This window comes from Pezoporus flaviventris, unplaced genomic scaffold, assembly GCF_033815535.1.
Source record: "Pezoporus flaviventris isolate CSIRO_AGI_PZ_B2104156 unplaced genomic scaffold, CSIRO_AGI_Pfla_v1 ptg000015l, whole genome shotgun sequence".
In the NCBI taxonomy this organism is placed as follows: Eukaryota; Metazoa; Chordata; class Aves; order Psittaciformes; family Psittacidae; genus Pezoporus; species Pezoporus flaviventris.
The window spans coordinates 38743260-38760175 of record NW_026892563.1 but is presented as its reverse complement, the minus strand read 5'-3'; the positions used below and the strand labels follow the sequence as shown (position 1 = coordinate 38760175).

Genomic DNA, 16916 nt, shown 5'->3' with positions numbered 1-16916 from the left:
AAATGTCATCTGATGTGGTTAACTGTGATGCAGAAGTAGTTCAACCAACTTGCCAATTCTGTGGCCAAGTGTAGCTTAGAGTGTCGAACAAATACGTCAATCTACCCCGTCCTTTAGGTGGAACTCAGAATAAACACCACAGCTAATCCCAACAAATGTCTCATTCTGGCTGATAACTTTCTTCCCTTCCAAATGTCCCCGCAGTTTCACTTGTGTGGAGTACATGTTCGTGTCCTGGGCTTTGCTGTGGTGGCACTTTGCATCGTTAGGCAGTCGCTGTGCTCTCTTTCAGAGGTACCTGCTCTTCACTTGTGGATGAAGAATTCTGCTAGCAGAGGGAGTGGAATGCTCCATGATCTTTCAACCAAAGGTATTATTTAAGTAATTGGTGTTGTTTAATTGTTATTAAAAGACAGTTCTGGATGTTAGAGCAAAGTGATACCAGAATCACAGAGAAACTCATAGTTCTTCTGAAGATCTTAGGGATAATAAAAGGATGTTATTGAAAGAGGCAATAGTGAGAAGGAATACAAAAGGCAAAAATTAGGGAGATAGAAGGGTTTTTTAGTATAATAACAGCATAATTAAACAACAACCCCAGAATTTTTAGATGTAGCTTAGAGCTCTAAAAGACTGAGCAATAGAAAAGTTTAGCAACTGATTAATATAGTTCTGCTTTCTAGCTGGATAAACACATAGGAATCACAAACTGTCTGGCAATGGTATGCTTTTAAAATGTGTCCATTGTTGGATAGTTATGTGGTTGTACAGCTTTGTGTTTGGGTTCAGGGCATCCGAGAATTCTCTGACCTTGCCATGTTAAGGGAATTTCTTTGGGTTGTGATTTCTTTTGATAAAGTCGGTTCAAATCAGCCTGCGTTTACAACATGGGAGAAGGATGATGAATGCATCTTCTGGATGTCTCTAGGCTAGCTTTTGGGTCAGCAGTGGAAAGTCTTAGTCATACATGTCCTGTCTCCAGGAGACTCATGGAGCTACTCAGTGTTGAACAGGGTAGGAATTCTAGAAAAATTCCCTACACTAGAGGAGTCAAAAGAGTCGGTTTCTACTTCAGTATCTGGTTTTGTTTTGAGCTCATCATGAAACGTGGGGGAGGAGAGTCTTCCCATAGAAGATGTAAGATGTAAGGAGATGTACCTGATGTAAGAAAAAGAACTAATGCCATGTAAGAACATGTAAGAAAGGAATGTTTTGAAAGGTACTGAAGAAATTTAGGAGTCAAAGAGCACAGATTTGAAAGTGTCTTTCAAAAAATAGTTACTACATCCAAAACTGAAAACAGGAAAAAAGAGAGCAAATGAAAACCCAGGCAAGCATACCAGGCACAAAGCCCTTGTTTACTCCAAGACCTTCATGCTTCTGTGTACACTGGGTTTTCATATGCTGGATTGGGAGGAGCAAGAGACAGAAAGCACAAGCCAATCTCAACATAAGTCACACTGGGCTTTCTGGCACTTGCCCTCAAAAGCAAAGGGAGTGAAGTTGTCTCTTTTTCATGAACATCAATCTTACAGTTCCTCAGTGGAGGCATCCCCCTATACTCAGCCAAGTGGGAACTACTTCTTGACTTTTCTGAGGCTGATTTGGGCCAAACAAAAGCAGTCACAAATAGGGTCAGTAAAGTGCATGTACTCATATGGTTTCTTCTCCTTATGGTGATTTTGCTGCAGATAGTGACTAGAGGGTTGAGTGTGACTGCATACTGACAGAATTTCAACTAATACACTTCTCCATTTTTCATCTCTGACATCCACATGTGACTTGTAATTGTGAGTCATGGGGACATCTCCAGGAATGAGGAGGCTGACAAAGCCTCAAAAGGCAAGAAAGACACGCCACATAGTGCTAGCCTTATTTAGCAAGGGGAAATGACTGCCTCCCAATGGACTCACGTAATTCAGGATAACAGAGATAATTTGTAAGCCCCAGGTCTTTGAACCACTCCTATCTCATCAGTTATCACTGGCACTGTGAGAAAGTGCTGCTTCCACAGCTGGATGTACCCAGAAAAACTACACATACACATACACATACACATACACATACACATACACATGCTCTGAAGTGAAGCAGAATGCTCATGCACTGGGCCATGGCCACTCTGAGGGCAGTTTGGTCTACACGTTTTGCCAGCAGCAGGCCATACCCCAAAGCAAAGTCTCTCTTTTTCCTCTTGTCCCCTTTGGCTGCTAAACAGGTCTGGAATACAACCAGTCTTTCAATGGCCTGCAGATATAAAAAAGAGAATTGAGCACGGAATGTGTATTGAATATGCCAACACAGAAACTGTGTAATTCACCTTCTTCCCCTCAGTCCTCTGGACACTGGCTCAAAGAATGTGCATTTGCTGGTTAAAGGCATCTTATAAAAAAGGGGGAAGAGAAGCTACTTGCCATACTGGAGTTTTAGTGACCCAATTCATGATTCAGCAGCTCTCACATAAGAGTTCAAGTAAGACAAGCCGCTTGCCACACTCAGTGATCTCTCTCTGAAGGGAACATGGGTGTACACCCCTCTGCAGACCCACAGGATCCTTCTTTATGCAGCATGCCTTCTCCTTGAAAACAACAGCCAGGAAACCATGTAGGAACCTTGAGGCTTCTGTCCTCACTGCTCCAAATCCAACCCATAAAGCAAGGCAAGCAGGGTTATCTGGTATTTTTCCCTGGGTTTTATTTCTCTCTAACTCTTTCTTTCAGTTCCAGTTTTGGTCTTTGCTGCTGTGAGACAGTGATTGCAAGACATGCCTAGCTATAGCATACCTTCCCTGCTTAGTTTCCAGTTGCTAAATCATTTTAATTTCTCTTCTAACACACATGCACTAGATAAAAAAATAAATAAGGGCTATCCTTTTTTTTTTACTTGAAGCAAAACTTCTTATTCACTGGAGGAAAAGCTGACTGCTGAGCAGGGGGTTCTGTAGTTTTCAGTGGCGGTTTGGCACAGGCGGTTTTATTTAGGCAGTCACTTGTGTGGTTTAATTCAGCGGGGCCCAGCCGAGAAGGAAAACCTCTTGACAAAAGTTCAGCATGTGAACTTTACCACAGGCAGCTTGAGCAGAAGGAGAATGATCTCCTACAACAATGGATTCTGTACAGGCCCTCCCTCCTCTTTTGCTGGTAGATGGATCACTAAGAAAACTACCGGTGTCCTCCGAGACATTTGGGCTTCTTTCTCACCTTTCCTAAGAAAAGGCAGGATGAATCTGGTCTGGAAAAAATATTCACAGCTCTGTACATTATAGTACACAAAACCCATGGCAGCCAACTGAGGAACTATTGAACAGAAGAGACTCGGGCTCCTAGGGAACTGGGGTAAAGACTGCAGCAAACCAGCCATCCTGGGTTCAGTGTAACATTTATCTCCTCTCCCATAGCTGGTGCAGGGCTGTGTTTTTGACTTCAGCCTGAGAACAACACTGATAACACACTGATATTTTTAGTGGTTGCTAAGTAATGCTTACCCTGCTCAAGGACTTTTCAGTCCCTCATGCTCTGCCAGTGAGGAGGGGCACAAGAAGCTGAGAGGAAGCAAAGACAGGATGCCTGATCCAACTTAGCCAAATGGGTATTCTATACCACAGCACATCATGCCCAGTATAGAAACTAGTTACCCAGAAGGTCCAGATCACTGCTTGTGTAGGGCTGTGTATAGGTCGGCACGTGGTGAGCAACTGAGTTGTGCATCACTTGTGTTTATTGTTTTCTTTTCCTCTTCCACTTTTAGTTTTATATTCTCTCCCCTTGTTATTCCACTTATCACTATTATTATTGGTGGTAGCAGTAGTAGTTTTGTGTTATACGTTAGTTGTTGGACTGTTCTTATCTCAACCCATGGGGTTTACATTCTTTCCATTCTCCTCCCCCTCCCTCCAGAGGGAGTGAGGGAAGAAGGTGGGGAGTGAGCAAGTGACTGCATGGTCCTGAGTTACCAGTGAGTCTTAAACCATGACAGTGCTTTTTGGCACCCAGCATGGGGCACGAAGGGTTGAGATAACAACAGATCTGACCATAGTGTGTCTGATCATATTTGTGATAAGCATTCACTGTTTCAGATTAATAGTCACTCATCACAATGTTGATTTATTTGCTCTCAGAGCTGTTGCGCTTGGTCTCAAGAGTTTCAGCATGTTGTACCTTACTTACAGCCAGTATTTACTGTTTTAGTGTTTATCACCTGGGGGGCCTGGGCTAAAGCTCTTGTTTCTCTGTACTTCATGGTAATGACTTGTAATGCAATAGAATCATTGATCTGGGCTGGCATGCACTGTCAAAGTGATCACCTCTATACTTTGGGAGGCATGTAATGGGAATTGTTGACAATTACACCTCTTTTTTTTTCCCCCTTGGAAGGCCAGCCTGTGGAGGATACATCCTTCCCCCTTTTGACAAAAAAGCAATCAGGAAGCTGTACTACTAGTGAAGACAGAAGACAGCAATGTCACTGGTTTTAAACAGTGTGAGAGCTAAAGAGTTTTTACATCTGCTCCAGCAAAAAGAGGATTCTTTGAAGCTGTTTAAAGGAGGAGAGTGAAGGACCTTAACAGTGGTGGTGTGGAGGCTTCTCCCAGATATATGAAAAAGACACAGGAAGAGCACAAATGTGCTGCTAAAATGCAAACCAGCCACCACAGGCCAGTTAGATCCAGGTGCTGCTGTCACCCCAAAGCATGGGAATGGCTTGTGGCTGTTTCCCGGGATTATAGGCCCTTTACACCACATAGAATCATTTTTGTTTATGGGCTGTAGGGTTTTTTTCTTTTTATTTTAAAAAGATCCAGTTTCTTAACCACAAATTAAGTGCTGTTTAGACTCAATTCTTTAAACCATACAGGATTTCTCTCAGTTATATTTTACTGATGTGAAGGATAGGTTCCTGTTACAATACTGAAGGTTAAACACTTCAGCACTCCCGGTAGCTGTCATCATCACGCTGTCTCTCTCACCACCTCCTTCTATGTCACCCTCTCCTCCCCCTTTACTTTCAATTCCCCCTTCTTCCCCACACTGCCAGGACAAGCATGTTCCCCATTCCTCTTTCCTCTGCATGAGGTCTTTTGGGTATTCGTCCTACCCTTTGCACCTTGGGAGCTCTCTATTCCTCCCATGGCATACCCTGTCTGCAGCAGTCCTGCATCACATCACCTTCTCTGTAAACCAGAGCTCTGTCATGGCATGTTTCTTGTTGCTAAAGGCTATGAAGCACACAGAAGTCTTTGCACCAGTACACAGGAAAAGGTGAGATTAACTTTCTCAATAGCCTCTCTTGCTAAAACTTCTTCCTGTTTTACCACTTCTTTGGGAGTACTGGAGAAGGTACTGGAATGTTTTCATATTTCATATTTCCTCATATCTCTTCATCAGGGACTGTAGCCATAGGACAAAGGGTGAGGATTTCAAACTTAAACAGGGGAAGTTCAGGTTAGATATAAAGAAGAAGTTCTTTACTGTGAGGGTGGTGAGGCGCTGGAACAGGCTGCCCAGAGAAGTGGTAAATGCTCCATCCCTGGCAGTGTTCAAGTCCACGTTGGATGAAGCCTTGGGTGACATGATCTAGTGTGAGGTCTCCAAGCCCATGGCAGAGGGGTGGAACTGGATGATCTTAAGGTCCTTCTCAACCCAAACCATTTTGTGATTTTATGATTCTATGTTTCTGTGATTTCATATTTCTTTCATTCTTCCTTCTTACAGCATCATGGAGGTCTTCATACTCTATGCTATGATACTTCTCCCAGGTAAAAGGCACATTTTTAATTGTAAAAACTCTTTTGATTATTTGTGTCCTGCTATGTGGTACTTTCTCATCCACTAAAAAGCTCATTCCTTAGCAGTATTTAATGATTTCCACTGCACAACCAAGGTCATATAGCCTATGTAATGTGTATTTAAATTGTGTGTAGGGACTCTATAAAATATATAGCAAGTACTTTCTCTCTTCAACTTTGTATCTTTACATTACACTTGCTTTACATTGCTCTTTAAATTTTTGATTTAAATCTTTCAAATGTGCGCATATCACCCCAGTACATTATAAAGGAAAGCAGTATTAAACTGAAACCTCACAGTTTGATGTGGGACTACTGGAGTTCTAGACAGCTGCAGAGATCATTTTGCAGCCTGGTGCTGTTGAAGAGCAGTCAAAATTTTGCACCAGGAGAAAGGCTATAAATCTTCTCCTCCTTTTGAACACAGCAGAGGTGTTTGTATCTTTTGGGACAGAGGACTTCATTTCCCATTCCAAGAAAAGATAGTCTTCCTGGCCCATCACCACCCATAACAGTGGTTACATGCACTGAGGAAAGTAAGGGAAAAATCATCCCTTAGGTACTACAGTTCGTCCTTTCCTTGCATGAAGGCATAACTGTGTTTATTTCTATTCACAAGATCAGCAACAGAGCAATTAAATCTGACATTTAATTTGTCATCAAACTCTAGATTAATTACAGAAGAGTTAAATCTGACATTTAATGTGTCATTAAACTTTAGATTAATTCTTCATGAGACTGAAAGTGTTCACCTGTTTCTGACCTACTGGTCATATATTCCCTAGACACCAGCATTTACCACACACTGTGCACTTCACATTGTCTTCAAAACTGCAGTGCTGTGTTCTTTTATTAGGAGAACAAACTCAACTTTTTAAAAAGAAATTATGCATCTCTCTCCTTTATGGCAGCATTTCATTATCCTTGGGATGCTGTACTCAGGGTGCAAGAATGGTTTGGACCTTTTGCCTGCAGATAAGTATAGATGCTTGCAGCCTCTGTGTGGTAGGCCTTCCTTGGAGAGTAAAATATAGAAAGGAAAACAAGAAACAGTTTTATGACCTGAAGTCCACAAGACTAAGTGAGTCAGTTTGAAGAACTACATGTCTTGTCATACCTAGTGGGAGCATTTGTGTCTAAATGCTGGCAGTTTACTGCTGCTGTCATTAAGTCTTGCCTGTGTGAGTGCAAATACTTGGTGTTCTTCTGTAGCTGATGGAAATCTTCTTTGTCGAAGGTACCACTGGCACCGTGCATCAGGTGAAGTCATTTCTCAACCACACTGCATACCTATCCTGTTATTTTCCAAACTCTCAAAAAAGTGACATAAAGAATTTAATAGTTTTTTGGCAAAAAGGCCACGAAGTGGTGCATGAAGTGTACCACGGCCAAGAAAAACATGATAATATCAGTCCTGAATATAAAAATCGCACCAAGATGGATATGGACAAATGGACCTTGCAGCTGTTAAATGCAGGGATTGTGGATGAGGGACTGTATACGTGTATCATACAGCAGAGAGTTAAAGGAATTTCAAGTGTCATACATCAGTCTGAGTGCTTACTGCACATCATTGGTAAGTAAGCTCTTCTAATTGTCATCTGGTCTAGGGATTGGTGGGTTTTTGGGGGGGAGGGGGCCTCTGTCACTTTGTTCAGTCCAGAAATATCTGGTATTGTCCCCAACTCACCGAAGATGTACCTGCACTGGAGCTGGATTTCTAAATCATAGAATCATAGAATAGTTTGGTTTGAAAGGACCTCAAGATCATCTAGTTACAAGCCCCTTGCCAGGGGCAGGGATGCCTCACACTAGACCATGTCACTCAAGATTGTCCAGCCTGGCCTTGAACACTGCCAGGGATGGAGCATTTACCACTTCTTGGGCAGCTTCTGCCAGTGCCTCACTACCCTCTCAGTAAACAGCTTCTTCCTTATGTTCAACCTGAACTTCCCCTGTTTAAGTTTGAAATCCTCAGCTCTAAATGCAATGTACCCAGGTGAAAGGAATCAGAAGAAGTAGAAAATGAGGTAATAATTTGCTCAATATTTTATATTCCTGAATCCCACCCTTTCATAGTTGTAGTGAAAACCATTCTGCCTTCTTCGTCTTGCCTCCTGGAAGTTTTATGGCTTTTAGGACTCTGGAAAATACAGTTCTTCATTTGCATCTGATGCACTACCTTCTATTAAAAGTAGCAGTAGTTATCATCGTTGGTGGTAAATTACAGTTGGAACATAAGATTTCTGTGAACACACAGCTATTTTATGATCATATAAATCACAGAGAAAATAAGAAAAGAGCAATTTACGTGGAGGAGTAGAAATTCATATGTTCAGTTAGAAGAAGACTGAAAATACTCTGAGGAAAAAATGCATGCATTGATGAGATTAAACTTGATTTCTTCTGTGTTATCAGACGAAAAGGCGGCAGATCTTTCAACAGGAGAATGGAAGGGAGAAAGCAATCCTTTCCCAATACCTTCCAATATTTTTAGTAATTCCTAAGATATTTTCCTATGGTTTTTCTATTTTAAATTGTTCTGTTAGTAACCTTAGTCCATACGCCTGTGTTCTCTCTTCCACTGTGATAGTGCATTAATAACAACTTCTTCTAACTTCCACTGGTGTTTTCAGGCCTCAGGATACTGTTTCAAAAGAGAACAGGCCATGTGTAACTGCAGCCAAAACCAGAGTATCAGGATGTCTGAGCCTATTTAGCTCTGTGCTACCAGTAAGAGTTCTCTCAATCCACAGATAGAAAACCTAGATTGTTAATTTTGATCCTCCCAGAATCTACTTGACAAGTATTTTCAGCAAAGTTTTATAACTCAGAAACTCACAATGTGCACTCAGGATCAAAGCTTCCAATTTGAGGGAATCTGAGCATCAACTGCTCAGTTAATTCAAGCAGTTCATTGTAGCTTAGCCAGCATCTGAGCAACATGTTACAGAAGTCTCACAGTTAGGCACTGAAACTCTCCTAGACCTTTCAAGGAAGACTGTTTTAAACTGTGTACTGCTGTTTTCCTTCCAAATGACTCTGTTCAATAAGCTCCCAAAGGAAGAAGCAGCATAAAATCATATTTAACAAAATTAGAAGGAAAATACAAATGTTGAAATGTACTTGTGCTAACTTACTGTTTCTTAAGTAGAGTCTCGTATAGAAGGCTTTTTGTAGTGTGAGGTGTTACACTTAAAACGGATGTTAGAAAGACTGAGTGCTGTACAAGAATGACAGGACAGTTATCCAAAGTTATCTCTCTTGATCACTTGGTTACCTAGCCCATTCAGAAATACAGAAGTACCTTCTGATATGGTTTACATGTGTTATTTATATATATTATATTAGGCAAATATACAGATAGATATATGTATAATAAGTATATAAATCATCCCACAGCCAGGATGATTTATATAAGAGCATGAACACGTATCTTTCTCCAGAAGGTATGGTGGGCTTCACAATGGAAAGCTTTGGCACTTGAAAAAAACAAGGTAGGGACCATGGGGACAAGCAACTTAACTGGAAATTCTGCTGCTATAGCATGTCTCTAGTGATTCTTTTGGACGGATCAATAAGGGAAGTAGGTGAGACTAGGGAAGCTTTTCCAAACTATGTGCTAGGAATAAAACTGATGTCAAGAGAGAGACATAAAATTTGTGTCCTCATTTTAAAAGGGATGTTAGAAAACCTACAAGCATAAAAAAAGCTCTGCTAGAGTTATCTGAAGGCTGGAAAATTACTGTCCAACTGGAGACATTAAAAGATCAATCTGATTACACAGAAATCTGAGAGGAGACTGGGTTTTCAGAGTGTGGGAACCTGAAATGCACATAGAACACTGGATATTGAAGAAAAAGGTAATTTGCTTAGTGAAGATATAAAAACAATCAGCAGCTAAAAGTAAGGGAAATTGTCACTTTAGAAAATAGAACAAAACCAGTTAAGTTGATTAAGCCATTGAGAAGAATATTAAGGGCTTGATGGATCTGTTGTCTCTTGAGGAATTTAAATCTAAGCCCATAGTGGTTTTGGAAGATATGTTATCTTTAAATACAAAAGACTTCCTGAAACAGGCTTCTCTGTTAACAATCCAAAACTCACAAATACATTGCCCATACCCTGCGTGCAACCAACAGCACTTTTCAGTAAATTGAGGTTCCCAGAAGCCATAAACCAAAAGTGCTTTGATCAGGGTATATTCCTCTGCTTCTACTTGTTTACTGTCAATAGGATTGAAACTCTTAAATCACTGGGATGATTTGGCAAATTTCATAGGCATGGAATACATTCCTGCTCTCCCTATAAAATGCCAAGAAGAGAATAAATACTGTAGACCAGAAGCTGGAGCGAGCAGTCAGCTATGCAACTCAGATCTTGAGGAGAAAGAGGAAGTCTGAGCTTTCCTGAGGGACAGTTTAACTAAATTTAACTAAAAAAAGAAGGTGGGGTTTTTTCCATTTTGAATTCACAGCCATGGATTTTCTTGGAATTTAAGTGAGTAAGCTAAATCCTGCTCCATGTGTGTTGGTATAGAGCAAATAAAGTAGCATTATATTTCTTCATTCATCCATACTAACAATTCACTAGGGCAAGGGTTGGAGCCTGGATCCAACACATTTGAGCAAGTGTGCAAAAGAGTTAGGGTCTCTTAGGCTCATATTTTTCTAAGAATCCTTTTCCCCTTCTCCAGTATCTCTCCATATTGTCTTTAGTCCTATTGCCAGTAACGTATTGAAGTATTCTCAATGAGTCTTGAGTCTGTTTCTTGGGTTCTGGTTTTGTGGTTGATTGATTTTAACTTGCTATATGCCAATGTGCAGTCAGTATTATGTCTGCATTCTCTCCTTTTCCTTTATAGTTTGCTATTTCCACTATGACCTTTTAACGAAAGGAATCCTGGTTTGGGAATATTTGGTAGATATTTAATAAAGAGTACTTCCATTTAGCATTCATATTCATAGACCCATTGTCTGGCTGATCAGACTTATGTCCTTGAAGCATTCTGCAAACAAGGAGAAGCAAGTTCAGACACGCACCAGAACAAACCCTTCTTGGGACTCCAATTGTTTTCCTAAGACAATTGCTTAGACTTGCTCCTGCCTAAAAATCTTAAATAATTGGAAGGAACTGTCATGAGATGCAGTATGTCTGACTCATGATGCTTTCTCTTTGGTCTATTTCAGCCAACTATAGTCAACCTGAGATAGCATGGCTGCACAAAGGGGAACTAAAGCCCAATGAATATTTGAAGCTTTGCTGTTCTTCCAGTGGAGGTTATCCAGAGCCCAAGCAAATGACTTGGTTAATTTCACATGAAAACAGAACACACAGGCTTATGAATTACATGGATATCTCACAGGATGCTGTAACAAAGCTGTACAATGTTACTACCAATCTGAATACCACTGTTCCTACAAACACCCTTACTAATATCAGCTGCTTGCTTCACCTTGGAGAGGAGCTGGGGAGCCTTGTCTCAGTGCCACTAGGCATAGGTGAGTGCCCATTTGCCTTTTCCACTTTTTTCATGGGTTGGAAAAGGGCACATTGTAGTAGAGCTAATAACAACAGCATAGTCAAGTCAGAGAATAAACACTAGGTAGCAGTAGGAGTTGATTACAAGGGTTGTATGTTCTCTATCCAGTTCACCAACACCCACAGCCACCAAATTCCCTCTTCTTTCCATATGGGAAGTCTTATTACAGCAAGAATTGGGCACAGAGAAGGAAGGTTACTGCTACACAATCCGGAACACAGTCCTGTTTGTCACCTCCATAGATGCTGCTGTAATAAGCAACAAAGCAAGCTGGGTGTCTCCATTAGGCATCAACCAGTCTCCAGAGGTGACAGCTGTTGAGAGATGTTGCCACTTCACAGGATTAGAGAACTGCTGAGATTGGAAGAGGCATCTGGAGATTATCCAGGTCAAGTGCTCTGCCCAAAGCAGGGTTAAAAGGTAGTGCAGGGCCTTATTTAGTTGAGTTTAAAATATCTCCCAGGATAACTTCTCTCAGCAAACTGTTCCAGTGTTTGATCACCCTGACAGTAAAAATGTGGGGTTTTTTTTCCCTGATGTTTAAGTACTTGAACTGAATCACTCCTTAGAGAGAGATAGAAGGCTAAACAGAAATGTCCCTTGGATCAGATTTGGCTCAAAATCTGCCAAAGAGACTGTGCTGAGTTTTAGCATAAAGGCCATGAAGTTTTGCCTAGTCTTAGAAGCATTCCTGGCGGTTTTCATAATTTTTGGCAGGACAAAATATGCATTCCAAAATTGCTATCTGGGGATTTTTTTTTCTCTAAGATTGTCTCTTTTTTTTTTCACACACTGCTTGCAAGAAGAAGCTGGGGACCTGAATTCCAATAAGGCTTTTCTGCTGGATCATCTCAGGGTTCCGCATGGCTAATCCTTTCTTTAAAATAAAGCTGATTTTATTTATCTCCTAGGAAAGGAAAACACCCTTTGACATATTTTTGTTTGTAAACTACAGCACAAACACATCAAAATAAAGACAATTCCCACTTCGGTCATAAGTTCATTTGGCTTGCACATGTTTCCTTTAGACAGCATTGAAGATGGAGAGCCGTGCTTCAACTGACAGGAATAGGGAGCCAAGAGGGAATGGCAGAATTGCAGGAAAGCCTGCTAGGGTAGTATAGGCATGCACCTTACTACTGCAAATGTGGTAGAGAAAAGAAGTAAATAAAAGAAGCTTGCCACTTGTTCTGAAAAAGGTCCAGGGTGCTGTTTTCTTCATATAAATCTAGCTACAGGGTTAAGTCATCAGTGCTCGATGTGACAAACTGCCTCTGATGGCCTGACATTCTAGCATTTTTAAATAACATTAAAATACAATACAGAAGTCTTCTGAGGTTTGCACCGCTCTACATGAGTGTTAACATGGCTATATTAGCTATATTAGCTAATATACTTATTAACTATATTAACTCTATAGCTATAGTGCTGCATCCTCCTCTTCCCTACTGAATTCTTCTCTCCTCTCTGGCCCTATGAAAGTAGTCACTTGATAAGCGGTGATGGTGGGTAAGAAACCAGGAACTCCACATAAAAATAAGCTCTGTTTGGCAATAACTGAAGCTCTACCTGTTCCTAACCTTAGCAACCAAAATCTCAAAAGCACAATAACCAGAAATAGAGGGAAACTCCCTTGATTCTCTGCTACTTTCACATCCCTTATGGCATTTCATTAGGCTTTGACCATCATTTACACAAATACCCAGTAGTAACATATCCCAGGTCCTTCGAACTTGCACAGTGGCACAGAGCAGCATTAGCACAGTAGTTGCCTCGTAGGCTCTTGTATTAATTAAGTTGCTGATCTCTCACCTGTTACCCAAATATCATAAAGAGTACTTTGCCTTACTGTTGTTGAAGTGGCCGCTAAGACCTGAGAGTTTCCCTAGTTATTGGAAATGGAAATAAAACATTGGAGAATGATTTGTTTGCAATATTAAAGCACTGTAAAAGCAAAGGATGCTGAGGGCCTTTCCCTACATTTCTAATTCACATAACTTTGGGATAGAGTGTTTCAGTTAATAGTCACCAAATTAAATCTTTGCTGTGTGTATCTCCTATGTTTTCTTATTCAGAGATAATTCAAGAGGAAGAAATAGAGCAAGTGAAGATACATTTCTTTGGCCCACTTATAGCTGTGATTGTACTGATCACAATTCTTCTAGGTTTTGTGATCTTGAGGAACAGAAATATCTCATCCAGCAACCAGAGTAAGTTATTACTTCTCATTCAGTTCTACTGTCCCTCAAGTCACAGACTTTGCTCTTTGCAATTATCCCTTCACCTACAATCAAGATGCTGACAGAAAGTTAGATTTCATGCTGGATTTAAGCTAAACATTCTTGGGCAATTCAATTCCTGCAACAACTTAGTCCATCCAGCAGCAAGTCAAAATATCTTTCTCCTGTCTTGTCCTGGGATCCACTTCTCTCTCCACTTTGTGCTCTGTGAGACTGCCAGGTACCAGTTTACCATTTTCTGCAGTTTCATCCCTTTCTTTTTCCTGGGGTTTGGGTTTTGGTTTGGTGGTTTTCTTTTTTGGTTTGTTTTTTTTTTTTTGGTGGATGTGGCTCATAAAATCATTGAACTGTAGAAACATTTCTTGTCCATCACCATTTATAAGAAAGGTGGTGCTGGGTGAGAGATGAGATGACATTTCTGTCAAGTGCAAGTATCTCTGTCAACGCAGAGCTGAAGGGTCAAGGCATTGCTCCACCACAGGCAGCCCAACTCTGGGCTGCAATAATCATCTTGTACTAGGAACAGAATTTGAACTTTGCGTTGCATTTTTCTGTTTTGTTTCAAGACTGGGTCTCAGCTGTCCAGGGTTTGTTCTGCACTTAAAGTATCCTTTTGCTGATGTTAGAGTCTACCCTTTCTTTCTTATAGCAAGAGGGAAATGCATTCCTCACAGTCCTGTTTCCTTACACAGCCAAGTCTTGAGCCCTACCTCATTCTTCCTCCAAATCCTAAGATAATTAAGACATTTACTATGAACTCTCTTTCTGCTCCAATTTCTCACGTTTCTGTAAATCACATATTCATCTATTTTAGGTGTCAGTCTAGCAGTCTAGAAGCTATCAAGCTTGAAACTGCAGCCATCAGCCAGACTGCTGACTGGAAACCATCTCTGCACATAGCAAGGCCTGAGGTCCTGTGTTCTTACATGGTGCGCCAGAAAAAGAATCCTCCCCAGATATCCTACAGAGCAACATGCAACATTTTTGCCTGATGGTTGAAATACACTGTCCAGTGATCTCTGCTTTTATTTTTGTTCCAGAATGTAGTAAATACGATGCTCTGCCTGTCTGCATGACTACCTTTTGGCTGTATCTTCCATTACATCCTGTGACATTGTAAAACCCTGAGAGTCAATGAAGAAAGCAGAGCTGTGTGGGTTTCAGAAGATTCAGAAATAGAAAGTGTTAGGCCACAATCTGTGAATCACAGCCATCACTGGAAACATGATCAGAGGCAGGTTATTAATTATGAACCATAAATGCTTTTGGGATAGCCAGTGTGACTTTGTACCAGTAACTTTCTTGTAAAGCTCCACCACAGAAAGAGAAAATCCCCACCCTCTGAGATAAGCTGCACAATTCCTATGAGGCCTCTGAAACTAGACATCACCTGAAGGAAAGACTCGCTTTAAACATAATTGCTGGTTATCCTTTTTTTAGTATCTTCCAAGCTTAATAAGCCCAGACAGTTAGTTCCTGGACTTTCTGAAATTGTGACTGGATCCTGTACTAATTCTGGTGGATGCAGGGATAGAAAATGAAAGCATGAGGTACCATTCATATGTGTAGAAATCTACATATACAAAATTAAGCTAATCATATAATGAAAAAATATAAGTAGATTTTCTTCCAATTTGTTTGACTGTGTTCTCCTTTTCTGAATCTTGCTTCAACCCCTGAGGATAGAGCAATCCATACACTGTGGTATGCCCAGCTATCGGAAGTAGTTTGAACTTTCAGAAAAGATTCTCCGTTTCACTCAGAATGTGCCAGTTCTCCAATCTTGAACAATCTCTGCACTTTACATTCTTCAACAGCATTGATATCTTCCAAGAGGAAGAATGCAGCAGAACTGAGATAGAATTCTGCTGAGGTCTTCATTATGTTTGTGTGGCCTGATATTTTCAGCAGGAGCAGGGACATTACCATCACATTGCAAGACAAGTTCCAATGTGTTGAAATTTTCAGTCTAGGGACTTAGAATTTCCATGGTTTCTGCTGGGTACAAATACTTTTTTCTGTCAAATTATGTGAGTTGCTAGATTCCACCTAAATTTTTACTCCACTTTCAAGTGTGTGAGAGAATTTGCATGCCCTTTTGTGTCAGCTAAACCATTTGGGAGTCAGTTTATTAAGCTATTACACTAACATCCCAAATATTGACATTCAGATTAATATCATTCAAATTTTATTAAAAGTTAAAGTTTTTATTTTTATGTAAAAGTTTATATTTGTTAGTAAACTTATTTAATGACTTAATAAAATACATGTCTTTTTCTGTGTTGGTGTTTTATTCTCCTTCCACTAAAGCATGAAGGAAATACCCACATTTGCTGTTCTCAGGGAGGAAAAACTCCCAGGATTATTTCTTGGAAGCAAACGAATAAAAGAGGAATTGCTGCAATGACCAAGAATGGCACAGCTGAAGTTTTCATTCATGGAGCTGGATATATGTATGTGATATATCCATGTATTCGTACCTCCTTGATTTATTGACATCTTCACCTCAAAGATTAGATTAATTACAGTCTGAAAACTGGGCCTTTTGATTCTATGCTGCAGATTGTCAAATGCATCTCCAGTGGGTCACACAAACTTTAACTTGATTAACATTTGCTTCGTTAAATAAAGCATGTGTTGAACCATTAGGTGTACTAAGTCATGCAGATGCTCACTAGATTTGTGTTGTCTCTCCTGCCTTTTTTAACACATGCTGTAATTCAGTTGATTTTTCTCAACATTTTCCCTTCCCACCTAAGTCATCCACCTCAAGTCCTCACTAACATTGAGGTTCAAAACAATAGCTAAAACCTACTTTGCTCCTACCCAAAAAAGCTTTGTGGGTCTTTTGTCTTCTGTATGCCTAGATTAACAAATGCACACATACACTCTCGAGCTCACAGTCTCGGAACTCCCTTACCAGTCCCTAAATTCTGATGTGCTGGTCAGCTTTCTGCAATGAGGGGAAAAGCCCTTCACCATGTTTTCCCATAGGAGAAAACCAATCAATCAGCAGCTTCTCCACAATGGAGAAGGTATCTGGAAATCTATGCTAGGACTCAAAAGTCCTACTCTAGAAAAATTCACTTAGCAAAAAAAAAGAAGAATTATGAGAGCTTGGAATTCAACAGGTTTTGCAACATGTCATAGTACCTCTGAGGGGGCTTTTCACCCCAGTACACTGTCCACTATCACTACCAGCAGTTGTAACTAGTGACAAAAAGCCACACACACAGTGGGTTCATGTTTTCTTCTGACAACTCCCTTCCATCCTTAATTTGTTCCCCATCAGTGAAGTTGTTTGTTTTCTCCCTTGCCATCCCTCTGCTTTAGGCTACCAACCTCCTTT

At 40.5% G+C, this 16916-nt stretch overlaps 1 protein-coding gene across 1 annotated transcript; it reads left to right on the top strand.

Annotated features, from left to right (window-relative positions):
• Window positions 1-231: 231 nt before the first annotated feature.
• CD86 (CD86 molecule) lies at window positions 232-15843 on the top strand. Its single transcript, XM_061454183.1, has 6 exons — window positions 232-370; window positions 5712-5755; window positions 7023-7361; window positions 10975-11286; window positions 13403-13537; window positions 14382-15843. The coding sequence occupies exons 2-6, from the start codon at window positions 5716-5718 to the stop codon at window positions 14399-14401; spliced, it is 846 nt and encodes a 281-aa protein (XP_061310167.1). The 5' UTR covers window positions 232-370; window positions 5712-5715; the 3' UTR covers window positions 14402-15843.
• The last annotated feature ends 1073 nt before the right edge of the window (window positions 15844-16916 follow it).